The sequence below is a fragment of the Centruroides vittatus genome, unplaced genomic scaffold (assembly GCF_030686945.1).
Source record: "Centruroides vittatus isolate TY-2023 unplaced genomic scaffold, ASM3068694v2 contig_5, whole genome shotgun sequence".
NCBI classification, from domain to species: Eukaryota; Metazoa; Arthropoda; class Arachnida; order Scorpiones; family Buthidae; genus Centruroides; species Centruroides vittatus.
In genome coordinates this window covers 647,252-666,000 of record NW_027122286.1, presented here as the reverse complement: position 1 = coordinate 666,000, position 18,749 = coordinate 647,252, and the positions used below count along the sequence as shown (strand labels likewise).

At 34.4% G+C, this 18,749-nt stretch overlaps 1 protein-coding gene across 1 annotated transcript in view; it reads right to left on the bottom strand.

Annotated features, from left to right (window-relative positions):
* The window catches only part of LOC136978211 (cytochrome P450 3A11-like), a 230,304-nt gene that overhangs the window by 202,689 nt on the left and 8,866 nt on the right, over window positions 1-18,749 (bottom strand). Inside the window, exons 2-3 of the mRNA XM_067273869.1 lie at window positions 6,655-6,751; window positions 5,229-5,281 (exon numbers count right to left, since the gene is read on the bottom strand). Of these exons, the coding sequence (XP_067129970.1) occupies window positions 5,229-5,281; window positions 6,655-6,751 (150 nt within the window). The remainder of the gene's footprint in view (window positions 1-5,228; window positions 5,282-6,654; window positions 6,752-18,749) is intronic.

The following is an 18,749-nucleotide window of genomic DNA, read 5'->3' as shown; positions in this document are numbered from 1 at the left end:
ACGAAATAAAAGTAATATAACATTTCGTCATTTATTTTATATATCCATATGATAAGAATACGAAAGGTGTAACGACTTACAACTTTTTTCATTTTCTTTTTGATTATCGTATGTAGCATTCATTAAGAGTTGTACAAAATCATCCCGTTGAACCTAAAGTATTTTTCAAATGTAACATTTAATGAAAAAATTTGAAAACGATAGCAAGTTATTATTTATTTAATTCAAATAAAACCTTATAAAGCCGTGGGAAGATTGTTCTCTTCAAATTAACAATCACTTAATTCAAATTTGAAACATTTCCAGTTACTAGTTGCGTAACTTTCCCGGCAATAAAATTTAAAACTGTTCGTGACGAAATTTGTTATGATATCTTATTTTAAAAGTTTTTATATAATTAATTATTATAAAATGGCAAAAAATTAACTTTGAGGGCAAAGACGACTTTTATTTAAAAAAAAAAAAAATTGTAAATGCTAATAACAAGTAAAATCTTTATTAAGTCAGACCCCCTCGAGATATGACACATGTCCCTCCTCTTCCTCCCCATCCTTTGACCTTAATAGCATCAATTCCCTAATACACAAATCTCTGCAAAATTTCAGAAATTTTCAACGAAAGGCACAGGAGTTATAAAGCTTCAAATTGGGTAAACAAAATCGTGCCCCCATACACACACTAATCCATACATAGAAGAAAAAAACCCGAAATTGTTTTGTTACATTTCTCGAAGTTTCAAGGTCCCTTGAGTCCAAAGATGTAAAAATTTTGTATAGCCATTTGTAGATCGATCGTCATACTTTTCCTGTGTTATGTATAACAACCAGGAAAGTAAAAATAAGACAGAAAACTAAATATCAATTTATTATTAATTTCTTTGATAATTTTGATTAATTTTAATAAAAATTATAATTATTTTTTCTTGTCTTTGTGAGAGCCTGGACTTGACAAAAAATTTGCGGGTGAAAATTTAATTTATTAAATTAAAACTTGCTATAATTTTTTCCACAATTGTTAAAATTCTAAAGGATATGATTTTATCTTTCTATAGGGTCATTCCCTTTCAAGATATACATCGAATGTGTCACCAGAAACTTGGTAATGAGAATTTGCTATTGGACATAGGCGTTGCAACATTGCCAAAGAAGGGCAAAAGAAAAACGGGGTGGAACCCCAGATAAAAGACAAGGTCCGACGATGACACGGAGTTCGTCGTCATCGTAAGTTCGCTATCTTTGGTCTAGTGTTCGCACCCGATCCCTCTTGGATATCGCTTAAGTAGCCGTAGCCAATCCTCTGCCTATCTTATAAGATATCAAGAGACTTTCACACTTTTCCGATTCTTCTCCCCAACAACCCTGACGACCAGCAGGACATCGATCCGCCGATTCTTTAATTTATAAATGAATATACTGTAATATCTATTATATATACACTATACACCTTTTATTATTTATAGCCTTGTATTTATTTTTTCATTACAAAATAAAATATTTCATATAATGAAACATATGAAATTATCTTTGTTTATAATAATAAAAATAATAAATACAAAGGTACAGTACATATATTTCCAATTTTTTAATATTTTTTATGTATTCATATAAATCATCTCATACAAAAATTGTGTACGAGAAGACCTGTGCAAAAAGAAGACATGTTCCAGGAAAAGAGAACGTATGGTAATCCTATTAGCCTATTACTGCATATTTTCTTTTCTGTAATGTATCAATCATAAATTTAAAAAGTATTAAAGAAATTTTAGTATTGTAAAAAGTAATTATTTAGCGTAAAACGTGAAACATTCTAAACTTACAAAGCGTTACAATAATATAACCAGAAAAAGAATATATTGTGAGTAATATTTGGTGCATAAGTCCTAAACTTTTAAGAATATTAAGCTAATTAAATTGTTTAATATATATATGTGTTAGTTAAATTACTTGTGCATGATAAGCAACAATTATAAATAATTTTATATGAAATTAACGAAAATTATAACTGCAGTACTGTAAATCTTCTAAGATGAATTACATCCAAAATATTAATTTCATCAATGATTACTTTTGATTATTAAGATAAAATAATGTTTGTTAAATTTTGTAGCCTTCAATAAAACTAATATTTATAAAATACAACTTGTACTTAACATTTTACATAAATACTATATTTAATACGTTCATTTTATCAATGTTATAAAAATAATTTATAATTGAATGAGATACAAACTTGAGGATTTGATTTTCTCAGTTGAAGTACATTTAATGAATTCTTATAAGCTCCAAAGCACGAAGGTCTTCCTAAATAATATGAAATCTTATCCTTCCTTCTCTTATCAATGTAAAAATACTTGAAAATTCTGGAAAATATACTGAAATTGAAAAATATAAATGAATAAGCATGTAAAATTAAAAATAATTTAGATTTTATTTCGAAAAGAATCGTTTTAAATTTAACGCAAAATCATTCCTTTTCACATCGAGATCAATTAGATACAACTAAACAGGAAAACAAAATTTATAGATGGAATAACAGCAAGTTAATTCGAGTGGCTTTGTTTATTTTAAGTACACGGCACTTGAGTGAGACATATTAAAAAATAAATAAGGTTGCATCCTATCTATAGATCCAAATACACAATTCTTTAACTTTGCCATGCATTTTAATTAATATCGTTCTTTCACTAAACCTCAGTCGCGAAATAAAAATATGCTACTTGTTTCGTTAACGAAAGCTCATTAACATGTTTTCGGAAGCAGTCAAATAGTAAAAGAATGTGTTATCAATCCATCCTCTTTTAAAGCCACAATCTTTAATTTTTCTTCAGCGGTTAATTCGATAACTTTTCCCATTTTAAAAATAATGATTTGCAGAACACGAGCAAACACACTTTTGATATAGGAACTCGATTAGCTCTTGCCAATAAGCATCATATTAAGTTATTTCAAGGAAACTCTTACAACAAATGTTAATGAAAAATGCATGTAATTTTTAAAGCTTTAACAGTTTTGCAAAAAGTTACATTCTTAATCTAATACAGATAATGCGCTTATTGATCGATGTGTTTCTAAACTTTTCAAAAGCAGCTGTAGTTAATTAGACTAATAAAAGTTACCATACCTGTGTAGCAATTTATAATAATCCTTTATATAAAAAAAATATGAACTTTACATGTGATTGATGAATAACTATAACTGGTTAACTTTAGTAAAGAATAATCCATGATAAAAGAATAATATATATATATATATATATATATATATATAAATACTTATTGTGACAGCATGCAATGTAGAGCTGCAATTTTTAATCACATTTTAAATTAATTTAAATAAAAAATTTCGAACTGAAATCATGTAATTTCCGGTCCAGACAGGTAGTTCGTATACAGTTATTTGGACCTCCGGCCCCTATTAAGTCTGATTTTTATCTGTCTAACTCTGTTCTCGAGATTAACGAAAGACAGATGAACAGACAACGGACGACAGTGGGAATGTGTAGGTATGCAATTTTAAAATTGCAGCGCAATAATCTCACTTGGTAATAACTAGACGTACAGTACCTTATTCGGTTTCTAGTCCATCCCATAGCCCAACTTAAAGAGCCTTTTGAACAGGTGACGCATTACCTCATACACCCAGTTGAAGAGGTTCCATTCCCTTTCCTGATAAATTTATGCGTCAGATTGCCGGCCTGCATGTTTAAGTCATTAAAAATAGAGATAATCTTCTTCAACTCTTGTCTCTTTCTATGCATGACTGCACATCAGATATGGTGCATATTTCTAAGCAGTCGATGGACGACTTTCTTTCATCAGCTGAGACCCTTCTATTTGTTTTTTTTTTTCTTGTTTTTTCTTTGTGCTTCTTCAAAACCTCCAGAAATATCTTGTTACTCTTGACCAGATAATATTTTAAGTAGTCACCTTCAGAATGGTAGAATTTGCCTCTTTAAATGTCTCCAAACAGCCTAAATTGTTCCCTTCCTGTCCTTGGAGCATGAGACAAACGTATTCCTATATAAATAGAGTGAGTGCCTGCTTTGGGTCACCAGTTCCTTTGGCTCGTGGATGGGTTTGTCTGCAGACTGTGAAGTAACCTTCGCCAGCATAAACTGTTTTTTCCGCTCGTATAGATTTGATCGGTTGTCAGGACATGTGTCATATTCCTCTCATATAAGGCTCTGATTTGGTTTTGGGGGAAGCCAAGTTCAACCTTTTGTCTAGACACAATGAGAAATATTTTGGTAAAAACAGAATAGGATGGCAGAGACAACGGACTTTTGATAGTGGTTGTCAGTCACAACAAGCAGAGCTGACAACTCCTCCAACATGCCATGCTCAAAACAGAGCTTTTTCTTTGAATTCTTGTTAAAATTGGTTTCTCTGAGCTAGAATCGAAGGAAGAATCAGTGATTTCTAATAATAATTTATAATTTAATCCTATCTCTTTCTAAGTATTTAAATATATCTAAATTTAAGAAATTGTAACATTAAGTTACTAACAATAATCTTATTAAAACAAAATCATGACTTACAAGCAAAGTTTACAATTATATCGTTGTAGGGTAAATTTGCTAGTTGTTTGGAATCATTATAAAACTTTCTGTACATTTCCGATTCATCATTATCTATTCCGAACATAGTTGACATTATAACGTCGAAAGCATATTCACTAAATAATGTTTTCATCGGAACATATTCTTTATTTTGTATTTTCTTCTCTATTTTGTTTGTCAGGCATGTAATAGATTTCTCCAATATTGGTATTATCTAATATTAAACATTTTTTAATTATTCATATTTTGAAATTAAATTCGCCTACAGAAATTATCTATTATATAAGTACGCCTTTCAACTTTCTGCTAGTGAAAGTTGAAGACATTATATTGCGAAGTTCTTTCCAATATGGTCCCCCGACAACTGCGAGTGCTGATTTTCTGAATGCTTTCAATGGTACTCCAGCATCTTCAATAAACCACTAAATAGCGAACAAAATTTATTATTAATAACTAAAACTTATTCATTAGTTTAATTATAGATTAATACCTCTCGGCCAGAAGCATTCTTGTAATTAACGACCATAAAATTCTTCATAAATTCCAAATCTGCTACAAGTAGGATAGGTATGGAGCCCTGAAAATATCTATGACTATCACAGTTATGTTTGAAATTTACTAAGATTTCTATATTTTAAACATTTCCGAGAAATAATAAGAAGAATATTCACCCGACAACATTTCCATATTTCTTAATCCAATCGATATGGCATTTAGCAACTCCCTGAAAAAAATAATTATCTTTATTTAAATATATTTTACATTTATGGTTATATAATAGTTAATGTAGGTTTTATTTATAAAAATATCGAAAACAAATTAAATTAGTTGGTTTTATTAGCCAAAAATAAGAATAAAACTGCAATATGTAGTTAACAAATTTCGAGTTAAGTTGAGAGAATAGATATTAACGAAAATTTAATATTAGAGAATAAAAATATTTCAGAGGAAGAAAGTTAATCCTTCTGACGATAAAAAGATAATTATGAAATTTAAACAGTTGTGTATTTTATGTAATATGGAGTTATATAATTAAAATTATATTGAATTAAAATTAAAACGAAACATACTCTTTACCGTAGAGTGTATGTTGTTTTGTGTTTTATATTGTGTTTGTTATGAGTTATGGATAATACAGCATAACTTAAAAACACCCGTAATATTGCCAACTATAAAAATTTTTTGTATGAAAATTATTTGAAAATTATAATCTTACTTGTATTTTTAAGGTTTTGAGAATTATTTCAGGTTTCTTTTTTATAGAAATTTTAATCTCAGAAGAAGAATGAATATACATATAAGGAAAGGTTTGGTAAAATCTATTACCACTTGGTAATAGATTTTACCAAACCTTTCCTTTGACTGAAATGCTAAATTACTAACATGAATAAAAAGTGATAATATCCCGTAAAAAGCTTTATGTCTGCCTATCATAATACTTTCTTATTTTTGACATAACATATTTGACATAAATACTATATGCAACAAATCATATGGTAGTCAGAACCTAGTAATTTGGTGACAGGTAGAGGTATTGTGGCGATAGATGAAATAAGTTACTACTGTCCTACAAAAACATTTTTATTTATATTTTATTTGTAAATTTCTATATTGATTGTACTTGTTTGTACTTGGATCACACATGAATAAATCTTCATTATGTGGTGATAGAGCGAAAGAAGTTGTTAGATAATGTCATGGTATTACATATAACTTACAGGAAAACACCTATTATAAACTATTCATGATTCCATGCGATCATAATCAGCATTTTGACAAACTAAACAAACATTAGAATTTAGTTTGAATTAAAATTAAATAGAAAATTTGTCCTCGGAAGTTATTATATTTCTACATTAGTAATGCGAGGGTATCTAACGGGAGGTATCCGAAACTTCATTCCAGAACAGAATCTACCATATTTGTGCCAAATAGTTACCTTAAGAGTGTTGTATTTTCTACCCAGGTTAGAAGTCTTACACCTGCCAGCTTACGAATAGTAATATACAAAATGGTAATTGACGAATGGTCTTTTTTCATATTGTACAAAATAATACGTTAAAAACACTGTGTAAGATTCAGAATGTATTGCCCTACCTTCGTAATAAGGTCATCCATATTTCCGGAAAAGAAATTCGGTTTTGGTCCCGGGATTCCCAAATCGATAAAACATGAAAATTGTTTCTTTCTCCATCTGAAAAGTATATAATTTTTTTATAAAATCTGTAATAAGGCCTATTTACATAATAAACAATTCTCAGAGCAATCCGAATAAAAATATTCGAAACTACAGCTGCTGTAAGAGATTTAATAAACTATTGCAGATCCTGTTAGAGCCCTAAAAAATGACGACAAAGAGAAAATAAACTGCGTGCCTTTGTTTGAAGAAATAAAGTCAATAATTGTTGTTAGATGAAAGCCACGATTCCTTATCGTAATAAGCCAACCTGTATTTAACATTTATGATAGGTCATTTATATTACGATGCAAAATTCACGTTATCATCAGTTAATGTCATCATTTGTGTCATAGTAAGGAGTAATTCTACACAGTGTATAGAATTACTCCTTTTGAGTCATGATAAGGAGTAATTCATGGTAATTCTATACAGAGGGTCTCTGTATAGAATACAGAGGGTCTCTGTAAAGACTCCAAACTCAAACATTTAAAATTTATTCGTAATATTAGAATAAACGTACGAATGTGGAAATTGTATGCACAATGTAGTGTACTTAATATCAAATATTTTATCGTATCACAACAGTTGTTGAAAATGTCTCTTCCTGAGAACACAAGTTGACGCGTCTGGGATATTTCGTGAGACTTGTTACATTCTTTAATGATTAATTCATCTAGGATATGTTAATTACTGCTGCACGCTCTGGTTCTTCAAGAATCAAGTCCCCACAGAAAGAAATCAGGGATTGTCAAGTCTGAAAAGTTTGGTGGCCACAAACTTTGAAAAAATTATGCGGTTCCTGAGGAATTCTCGCAGTATTGCCAACGCCATAAATTGAACATTTCATTGTTCTTTAAGATTTTTTAAAGAAATTAAATGTGACGAGATCCTGTTTTTTTACTGTTGTTAACTTCTGATTCTAATTCTTGATTCTTGGTTGTGAATACGAAAATGAGTGTTGGTCTCGAGATGCAGTTAGCCACCCTTAAAATATAGAGCAATAGATTGGAGTGCAATATTCATTATATTTAATATCTGAAAGCAAAATAGACTTTCCAAAACGCTGAAAATATAATTATAATTAAGCAAACAGTATTGTACGAATAGCAGAGTAATTAAAATAAATATTTTTATCTGATCCATGCATTTAAAATGATGTGTTCAGTAATATTAATTATACAAAATGTAACTTCAATTTAGAAGAGACGAGCTCGATTATCAAAATATGATAAAGATATCAGAAAAACACAATTGCAAAGGTTTTGTGAGCGCTTGGAGGTCGTCAAAAATCGAGTTCTGGGAGTTTATCTTTTTCCATGCTGGCGATCTACAGCAAATAATTGAGTGGAATTCGTCATGCGGCGCATTTTTTGCAGTTTTTGGATAATTTTTAAATCGCGATATTTCGCTTCAAAATCGCGCTATGTTTAATCTGTTTTTTGTGTTTGATTAAGAACATATTACAGTTTACGATTGTTTAATTTTTAGTTTAATAGAAATTTAAAATAATATTAAAATTTGAAGCTTACGAACAAAAGAAAAAAATAATTAATTTACAGAGAATCGCTAAACTTTGTACATTTGTTAGTTAGATACATCTGTCTTCTTTTAAATAAAAGAAACCGCAGCTCTCTAGCTAGAGCGGGGGAGAAGTTATTGCCATTATTTACACTATGTCTCTAATTACTTAGCAGGGAGAGGAGTCGATTGTTATCGTAAAGCAACACGTTAAAGTTTATCATCATATATTTCTGCTTAAAATAGTGAATATTTGACACTTTTTTATATTTTTTCAATGCTTTATACAATAATACACTATAATAAGCGATTAGTTAATTTTTTCCTGCAATTACGCAATATCCAGAAGTAATGAGTTTTTCGGTAAATTTTTCAGATAGAAGCTTTTGATAAGAAATCTTCTTGTCTAAATAAAGTCAAATAACATGAAAACTAGTAGAATTACGGCTCTAAAATGATGAATATAGCTATCTTTTAACGTTTGTTTACATTCTGACTTTAATCACGTGGATTGGTTCTTCGCGGGAAAATCCCGACCAAATGGTTTTAAAAAAACTCTCATTCGTTGAAGTTGATTCAGTCATAATATAAATTACCAATTAAAGCGTAATAGGCGTAGAAACAAAATTTTTAAAGCCAATTAACAGCAAGAAGATCTTCCATAGATTTACTATAGGGAGGTGGAGTTTCCTGGAAATATTTATTGCTAGATAGTTTTAAAAACATATTTACTAGCCGAAATATTGTAGAATTAGCTAATTTAATGTCTAAGTACATTAAATTAGTTAATTAATGCTAAAAAACGATTTAAAAAGCAGATTTATTGCGATTGTTTACAGTTTAGTTGGAAGGTTGGAAACGGAACTTCTCTCGGCAAATTTTCCTTTCACAAGACTGTGATTAGTTAAAGTAATGTCAACAAAGACAGAAGATACCCAATAAAACTGTAGAAGGAGTTTTCCTTTGATTGTTTTCAGTAAACTGTGTAGTTAACTGGGAAGATTTGCTGTAGGATGGTAGGGGGTCCGTTTTACCAAAATATTTATGGCCCAGGGGTGGTCACAAAACACTTTTTGGCTTAAACAAAGTCAATCGACCTACAGAAGAGCGAATCAAAGCTAAGATCGCTGGAAAATCGAATATAACGCAAAATAATCGAATTTTTTGATTAATTACGCCTAAAGGCGTATGCCGCATCACGAATTAACGGCAAGTCACGTGACATACGCCTAAAGGCGTATAACCTCATGGAAAGGGTTAAGGTAGGATCCTGCGACCAAAGGTGTATTATCGGACACACCTCCGATTTAGACAAAAAAAAAAAAAAAAAAAAAAAAAAAAAAAAAAAAAAACAGATATATAAGGCTCGAGGGTAAGAGTCACTCCGAAATTCAGGAATGAGCCTCTCAGAAGGGTGAATACAATATGAATTAAACCAACTTAAAAATAGAAAGGAAAATTTATTACGGAGAAACTAAGCATAACATTAGAATTTAGTTTAAAATTAATATTAAATAGAAAATTTGTAGTCGGAAGTTAGTATATTTCTACATTAGTAAAGTGGGAGTACCTAACAGGGTGGTATCCGAAACTTAGCGACTCATAACATACCAGGAGAAAGTTGTCTTCTCCTCAAAGACTTTCTGTCTTTTTTCGGTTCCTTTTGCACTTTATTCTTTTCCTTCCTTATCTCTCTCTTTTTGCTGACTCTTCCTCAAGATTTAACACTCCTTTTTGGTATGGGTTTCTACTGTTGTGTTGGCCCTCTTTTCTATGAGTTCATTCTCTTTCTGAATGTTATGCTCACTCTCTTCTTTTCCCCTTTACTCTCTCTTCGTTTTCTCCCTGCTCCTCTGTCTTCCTCTCTCACTTTCTGCTTTTTCTTTCTCTTTCTCTGTGTTTTTCGTCATTCCTTCTTGTTTTATTCTTTTTTCTGACCAATAATGTTTTAATTCCGGTGGAAGTTCAGGTAATGAAGGATAAGCATGATTCGTTATTCTTTAGTCCTCCTTATCCTTTGTCTATTATGAATTATATGTGCCCACGTAATATGAATAGAGTAACATTTGTCACCCAACACTATATTTAAAAATCGGAAAACGACGATCGTCCCCTTCGTCTTTTCTTCCGAATATTGTAAGATTTATAACAATTAAATGATAATTTATTATTCTAATTTGTTTCTCTTAATTATTTTAATCAGTATTTAGAAGGGGAATCCCTAAAATCGGAAAAATAGGCGAAATTTCTTTACAACGTTGCTTGATAAACATAATGATCCGGTATCGCATTCACACACACATCTTGAGATGTGGGTGCAACGGGCGTCTTGTCTGATAGCTGACAATTGTTCGATGAACAACCAGACAAAACAAAAAAGGGATATAAAATACATATGTAGTTTAAAATACAATAAAATTTCCAACTGATTATTTCCCATTAAACAATTAGAGCACATTATTAGATTAAAATTAAAATAAGTTGATTAAAATTTAAATTATAATGTTAATAATAATTCAATATATATAAACAGGTATATAATAACAACCAAAATTTTGGGGAAATGGTGGGCCTTATAGTTTAGACATGTGGCAAGATCTAAGCCAAATGGACAATCTAATATGGTCTTATATAATAGAATAAAAGAAAAAAAATCAGATTTCTGCAGTTATATTGAGTTAACTGCGTACTAAATTTAATAAATATTACAAAAGTTCAGTTTTTCGAATTTTCTATAGTAGTGAACTTTAAAGCTTACCGGTCTTTAGACTCAACTCGCGATAAGTGGATGAAAATGCCGAAGTATAATAAGCTTTCAATTTTTTTAAAGTTGATTTATTTGCTCATCATCATTCACGTAAGATCATTGCACTGGTTATTTAGAAATTGGTATCACAGCTTTATTTAGTTTACTCGAATTACATTCTGCTTAAAATAAATGTCTTTACTGTTTGCGTTGCCAGTTTAAAAAATTTACATAGAAATATAACAATTATTGGTTTCATTTTCTAGATAATATTTAAGGCTAGATACTAAGTTGATAATCTTTCACCAGAACTATAGGATCATAATACTCAAATTTTAACTGATGATATTTTAAAAAATATATATTAAAAAATTATAAATAATATTGAGTTACTAATGTAAAACGATTACAAAATATTTATTATACTAGCAGGTAGGCCCGGCGTTGCTCGGGCAAAAGTAACGATAGCAAAGATTATGATTATTACGTTATAGTCACAAAAGAAAAAGAGTAATATCATCAACAAACTAAATATTTCTAAAGAAAGGTCGAATTTAAAACTCGAATGTTCTAATATACTAAACGTGTTCTGATTATATTGTTCGATTTTCATCGAATGTTCTAAAGAAGAAAGGTCGAGAAAAACCGAACTAATCTGTTTAAATTTGAAAATCGAATATGTTCTAACATACGTGGTACGATCCAAAAGTTCGGGGACTGCAGTAATCTATGACAACAAAAGCATGGATTTGAAGTTACAGCGTATGAAATGGATTCTACCAAACCACCTCTACGTGTTCAGGTTAATTTCACCCATTTCATATGATTAAACCGCGAGCGCTGCTGTTTTTTTCCGGAGATAGTTACCTTTGTTCTGCGACGTAATAAAAGGGGAGTTTCAAGAACAACCTCCAACATTAAATTTTGTCAGCGTTTAGGTAAAACACCTACAGGGACTTTAAAATCGCTAAGAAAGGTGTACGGTGATTCTACCATGGCGAAGTCAAAATGTTGGATGTTGTTCTTGAAACTCCACTTTTATTACGTCGCAGAACAAAGGTAACTATCTCCGGAAAAAAACAGCAGCGCTCGCGGTTTAATCACATGAAATGGGTGAAATTAACCTGAACACGTAGAGGTGGTTTGATAGAATCCATTTCATACGCTGTAACTTCAAATACATGCTTTTGTTGTCATAGATTACTGTAGTTCCCGAACTTTTGGATCGTGTCACGTATTACTCTCTTTTCTTTCTTTTTTTTTATTCCAGCGCCCATAAATCTTGCACGTCGCTCTCTCTTGTTCTCCATTGTTACTTAACACTTCCGTTGTTACTTAACACTTTGGTACTTAAATTTGGTACCCTGTGTACCAAACTTCAACTTTCAACTCCTAACAGGGTGCGACTATGCAGACGCGAGCGAGCGAATTTTCGGAGAAAGCGAGAATAAGTGGCGAGAAGAGGTGATGACATTTCTCGCTCCTTTTTGTTTCTCGCTCTCGATTATACGACCACACAGCGCGCGAGCGAACTCGAGAAAGAGGACGTGGAGTTAATGAGTCTGTGAGGTTTGCCGAACGACTGCGTTAGTCAGAATGTCGCGCGGTCACGATCCACGTGTGGGAGTGAAAGAAACTCTCAAGAGACAGGTTTTCATTCGTAACCCGTTTATATAACAAAAGGTGCTTACAACTACGATACACTTTTATCAGCGGCGGCGTTCGAGTCTTCTGGGCCTCCTCTCGGAATCGAAAGTCCACAAGAAAAGTCCTCCGATGTTTCGCAGGAGTATGATGGTCTCGGGGCGCACTGTTCAGCTTCTCGAGGGAAAGTTCCGGACGCAGGGACGATTCAAATTACAGGTGACAAATCCAAGGGAGTGGGTGACCTTCCAAAAGAGATGTAATCCAACTGCCGAAGATCACGGGAAAAAAACCCCGTCGTAAAATCGCGAGACAAAGCTCTAAGAGCCAAGAACCGAGAGAACTAATGACCGAGAGAACGTCACATCCCTTTTTCTCAGGGTTTTTATAACTTTCTTTTGAGTCCCAGATCGAACATTCCGATAGGTCGATGTCGATTTGCCTCCGCTCTCTAATTGGTCCCCCCCCTCGTTACGCATTGTAACGAGATCGGAACCCCGGTCGTCGGATGAGTCAACATCGACTGACAATTCGATTCCTACCGAAGATGTTCGATCTAAGTACTCAAATTCATCGATTGTTTCAACCTGAGAAGAATGACTTTCTCAGAAATTTCTACAGACGTGTCCTTTTATGGACATGTAATATTCACTTTTCGTTTAACTATTTTTTTTCTTGTCTGACGGTTTCTTTTTACAACGTTAATTTATAATAACAACAATTATTATAATTTGCTTCTATACAAAAATTACAAAACAAAAAAAAATTTTCTTATTTGCACAAATAGTAGGCCCACCTCCGAAGCTTCACAGGGCTCTCCGCCATTTTTAAAATGTTGCTGTGGAGTAGCGACATTTTACCTGAGAGCGTTGTACGCTGTCAGTTCATTCTCCGCTTGCTTTTCTCGCGCCCGTTTGGTTTCGCGTGACATCACATGACTATATCCGAAGGTTTCTACAAATGATCAAATAACAATCACGGTTACATCGAATAACAAATTTTTAACAAATTATAAATTTTTCCGACAATTTTAACTTTTACATTTAAGTTCTATGCTACATTTCTTTCCTTTTTTTTGTGCAACGTTTACGAACATTTGGTGTTGTATTTAATTCGATTTGAACATTTAAATTACATTTGTCGGTACGCAAACATTTTATGTTTGTAGACTGAGCAATTCATAACAATCACCATATTCCATTTCCATTTCTGAAAAAGCCGAAAAAGGGGTTTTAAAATTGAATATGTCCACGTTTCTTTTCAGGTTCTTGGGAACACAAACAGGGATTCGATATTTAGTTCAATCGGTCTGTCACATGCAAAATGTAGAAGCTACTTCCGACGCACGTGGACATGTAGAGTCCGAAGATCACGTGTCATCTGTAGGTGTGCTTTTCTTCCTTTCTCTCGAAGTTTTCCAACAAAAAGGTTTTTCTTCCTTTTTTGGACATTTGGAGTGGACTACTCCATTTCCGTTCTGAATCGTATGAGTATGATGGGGTGTCTGCACAGACAGTGAAAGTTTGTGTGTTCCCCATTTTCTCCTCAGACATACCAGTTTTCTAGATGTCAGTCTTCTGAACAAGAGACAGTTATCTGTCATCAGAGTTGATGCAGATTACCACTAATCGAGGTCATGTAGTTCGAAGATGACAATTTCTTCAATTTTGACTCATTCTGTTGAAAGTTCGACGTTTCTTGGACCTTTTCTGATGATGATTTCAACTTTCTCTTTTCGAATATCGTCATTTTCTTCCGAATCGGTTCTTTTGACGGTTGCTTTGGTTGTGACAGACAGTTGTTTTGCACGCGTTTAAAAATGGGAGGGAAAAATTTTCCTCATATTCCGATTATATAAATTACTCAATCTATGACAGATATTTGCGCTCGTGTTTCTCTCGCGACAATTTTAAACTCGTAAAACGCTGGTGTACACAGAAAATTTCACGTTCAAGGTTTACAAAGTTGACATAACTAATAGTTCTGGGTTCGCGACATAAAAATAAAAATCCCGTTTTTTTGCCTCTAATCAAAACTTTCATTTATATTTTAATCGTCAATGACTCCTCCTCTTTTTCTTATGATAGTCTCTTTTGCTGGGTGATAGAGACTACCATTTACAATCTTTGAAGAGTCCGATAGGTGTAGGTGGCGGCAAGCGCTCATGACCCTGGCTTTGTGGTAAAGTCCTACTTTTTTCCGCGTCTGTTCCCATCGCGTCAATCGGTAGTGTGATTTTTGACGAGGTCGGAAGAACCCATGGATATTCTTGCACAGATCCCCGACTTCTAAGGGCATAATTATGTGAAGGTTGTGCAGTGGATGTCTGTTGGTTGCGTACTAGCGTTTCTGTTGTGTCTAGTTGGTCCGGCTGAATTGATTCTAAAATAAATTCATCCCAAGGGTCTCTAGATATAGGCAACTGATGTTCTGAGGCGGATGACTCGGTAGCCTTTGCTTCGGACTTAGTTTCGTCCGTCGCAAAAGATCCGAATTCCATACGCGCCAAAGCGGGCTTCATCCGGTTAGCGTGAGTGTGCATCCTTTTCCCGTTATGCACATGCTGGACGATAAAGTCGACCGGACTTGTCTCCGCTACTATCCTATAGGGTCCTTGCCATCTTGGAGCTAGTTTTCGCTTTAATCCCGATGGAACCGTTACTTCCGTTACGAAAACTCTGTCGCCTATAGAAAATTTGTAGGGCTTATTCCTTCGCTGTTGATACGCATTTCTATCCAGTGCGGCTTTTTCTGCATGTTCTTGGGCCAGCTTGTGTGCTATCGCTAGTCTCGCCCTCAGTTCGCTTGCATAATTTTCGCTAATATCGTAACTCGGTCGGTTGGGTTCAGTTACGACATCAAATGGATAAATTGGGTCTCTTCCGTACACTAAATAATATGGCGTCTCGTTGGTACTGGAATGAACGGTGGTGTTGTACGCGAATAGGGCGTAAGGAACCATTTCATCCCAATTGCGCTGGTCTTTATCTACATAATGCGTTAGTATATCTATTAAGGTTTTGTTTAAGCGTTCCACCATGCCGTTGCATTGTGGGTGGTATGCAGTGGTGAGAAGTCTTTCTATGTGCAAGAGATCACAAACTTCTCGCATCATTTTCGAAGTAAAATTTGCACCTCTATCAGTCAATAATTGTTTGGGGACTGAATGTCGTAAGATCACTTGTGTAACGAACGCTTTGGCGACGGTTTTAGCAGTAACGTCTGGTAATGGCACTGCTTCTGCCCATCTAGAAAAGTGATCTACAAAAACTAAGAGATACTTGTTGCCATTATTAGAGGTAGGAAAAGGACCTTGTATGTCTAAAGCTGTTCTCTCAAATACCTTTGTGATTTTAGGGAATGTTTGTAAGGGAGCTTGATGTCCGTGTAGAGGACGTCGTCGCAAACTACATTCCTGACACGTCTGGCAATAATGTATGATGTCTTTGTTCATTTCGGGCCAATAAAACTGCGTCTGTAATTTTTTTCTCAGCTTCTTCGCGCCTAAGTGTCCCGAACTTGGAATATCGTGGAACAACTTCAAAACGTATTCGACCAAAGTTTTAGGGATGACTAATCTGTCCCAAGTTTCGTTTCTTTCCGGGTTTGTCTTTCTATGATATAAGGTTTGATCTGCGTCTAAATAAAATTCGCTACCATCTGTGTTCAGACCCTGTTCCGACGGGGATAGGTTTTCTGTTAGGCGTCGTCTGATTTCCTTACAAAAAGGGTCCTCCGATTGTTGTTCCCGAATCTGAGCCTTACTATATATTGGGTGCATCTCAATTATTGGAGCTATAGGTACTCGACTTAATGCGTCCGCATTAGCGTGTGCTTTTCCTGGACGGTGTATGATCTCAAACTGGTACTCTTGTAATGCTAAATTCCAACGACTCAGCCTTGAACTTTCGTCTTTGACGTTGATTAGCCATCTAAGCGGTCTGTGGTCAGTTATGATTTTAAATTTTCTACCATAGAGATAAGGTCTAAAATATTTTATTGCCCATATAACTGCTAGACACTCTTTTTCTGTTGTACTATAGTTTCTTTCGGCTTCCTTGAGTAACCGACTAGCATAGGCTACAGGGAGTTCACCCCGCTCGTCTTCCTGCGATAATACGGCTCCAATTGCAGTGTTCGATGCGTCGGTTGCCAAAATAAAAGGACTACCAAAATCTGGTGATCGCAAAAGGGGAGCAGACACCAAAATTTCCTTAAGCCTTTCAAACACCTCTTCGTGTTCTTTGGTCCAGTGAAATTTGTTATCTGCCTTTAGCAGGTCTGACAAAGGCTTAGATATTCTTGCATACTGAAAAATGTGCCTCCTATAGTATCCCGTTAATCCTAAAAAGGCCCTCACCTCACGCTCATTGCTTGGTCGAGGGAAGTTTTTCACGCATTCGATCTTCGAGGGGTCGGGTCGAATCCCTTCTTCCGAGATTTCGTGCCCTAAAAATTTTATCTGTCGCTTCATAAAACTGCACTTTTTTGGCTTTAGTTTTATTCCAGCACTTGCTAGACGTTGAAAGACGAGTTCTAAGCGTTCTAGATGCGAGTCAACGTCAGAACTAAACACCATGATATCGTCCATATAGACTAAGCAAATTTTGTGTTTTAGACCCGTTAATATCAGATCTGCAAGCCGTTGAAAGGTTGCAGCTGCATTACAAAGTCCCATAGCCATCCGGTTAAATTGGTAATGTCCTGATGTGGTACTGAATCCGGTCTTTTCCTTCGTGTCGGGATTCAGGGGTAGCTGCCAATACCCACTTAAAGTGTCCATTGTGGAAAAATACTTTGCCTTCCCAAGTAAGCTTAATGACTCCTGGATGAGGGGCAAAGGGTAAGGATCTATTTTTGTTACTTTATTTAATTGCCTAAAGTCCACCACAAATCTCCAATTTCCATCACGTTTCTTTACCAAAAGAGCTGGTGCCGACCACGGGGAGCTGGACGGTTCGACTACCCCGCTGTTCACCATTTCGCTTACTAGATTATCCATTAATTCCCGCTGAGCATACGGAATGCGATAAGGAGCACGATATATTGGTGCACTGTTTCCTGTTTCTATTGTATGTTGAATTAAATCGCAATACCCTAAGTCAAAGTCGTGCTTTGCAAATACTTGCTGATATTTGTATAATAAATCAATTAAAGGGGTTAATTTGTCCTTACCTACTTCCTTCAAATCAAATAAACTAGCAAATTGGGCTCTGGTCATGGGATTCTCTTCCACCCGAGATATCCTATCTTGTTTCGCCTCCTCTTTTGATTCTTCTTCCGCTTGAAAGTACGCGCCTACTTTACTTCCTCGTTTTAGCTTTAGGGGCTGCGTGCTTACATTCATTATCCTTATGGGAACAGTTCCGTTTTTGGGGACCTTCACTAACACGTTAGCGACTATCAGATCCTCCCTTTCAAGTGGACATGGTTCAACTACACCTATCTGTCTATTAACGTGCTTGCCACATACTCTCCCTTCTATAACGACTTCTGACCGAGGGGGAATGGTGGAGTCGTTCTTTGCTACCACCACTCTCTGGTCATTTTCCTTTTGACTGCTCTTTTCTACAACTCTTCGCTCTAAATTTTTTTTGTTTTCTTTTCGTTTTTTTCTTTTACTCACTTTGCTACCCTCTCTAAAATCGTTTGTTCGGGTTAAATCCCTCAAATCTCCTTGACATAGACTATCCTTCCCGTTCTTTTGTCTTTCTACCATTGCAAACTCGCTGTCATTCTTACTCATGTTACGTGGGTTATTAACATTATTATGAAGGTTCGCTAATCCCCAGAATGTAACTTCGTTACCGCTAGGGAAAATAAGCTTCGCGTTTTTTATCGAAATCGTAAGGTCGTATTTCTCAATCACGTCTCTACCTAGGATCCCGTCATTAGGTTCTGTTATTTTGGAGTCCACTACATAACAATCGTGTCTAAAATTCAATTGCCCGATTCTAAATGCTAAATCGAATTTTCCGAGCGTCTCTATTGTGTGTCCTGTGACACTAAGTAACTCTACCTCTCTGGTTTCAGCTTTCTTTAACTCGCGTAAGTTCGAAAAGAAATCTTTTGATATCAAAGAAACTGCCGCGCCTGTGTCTATTG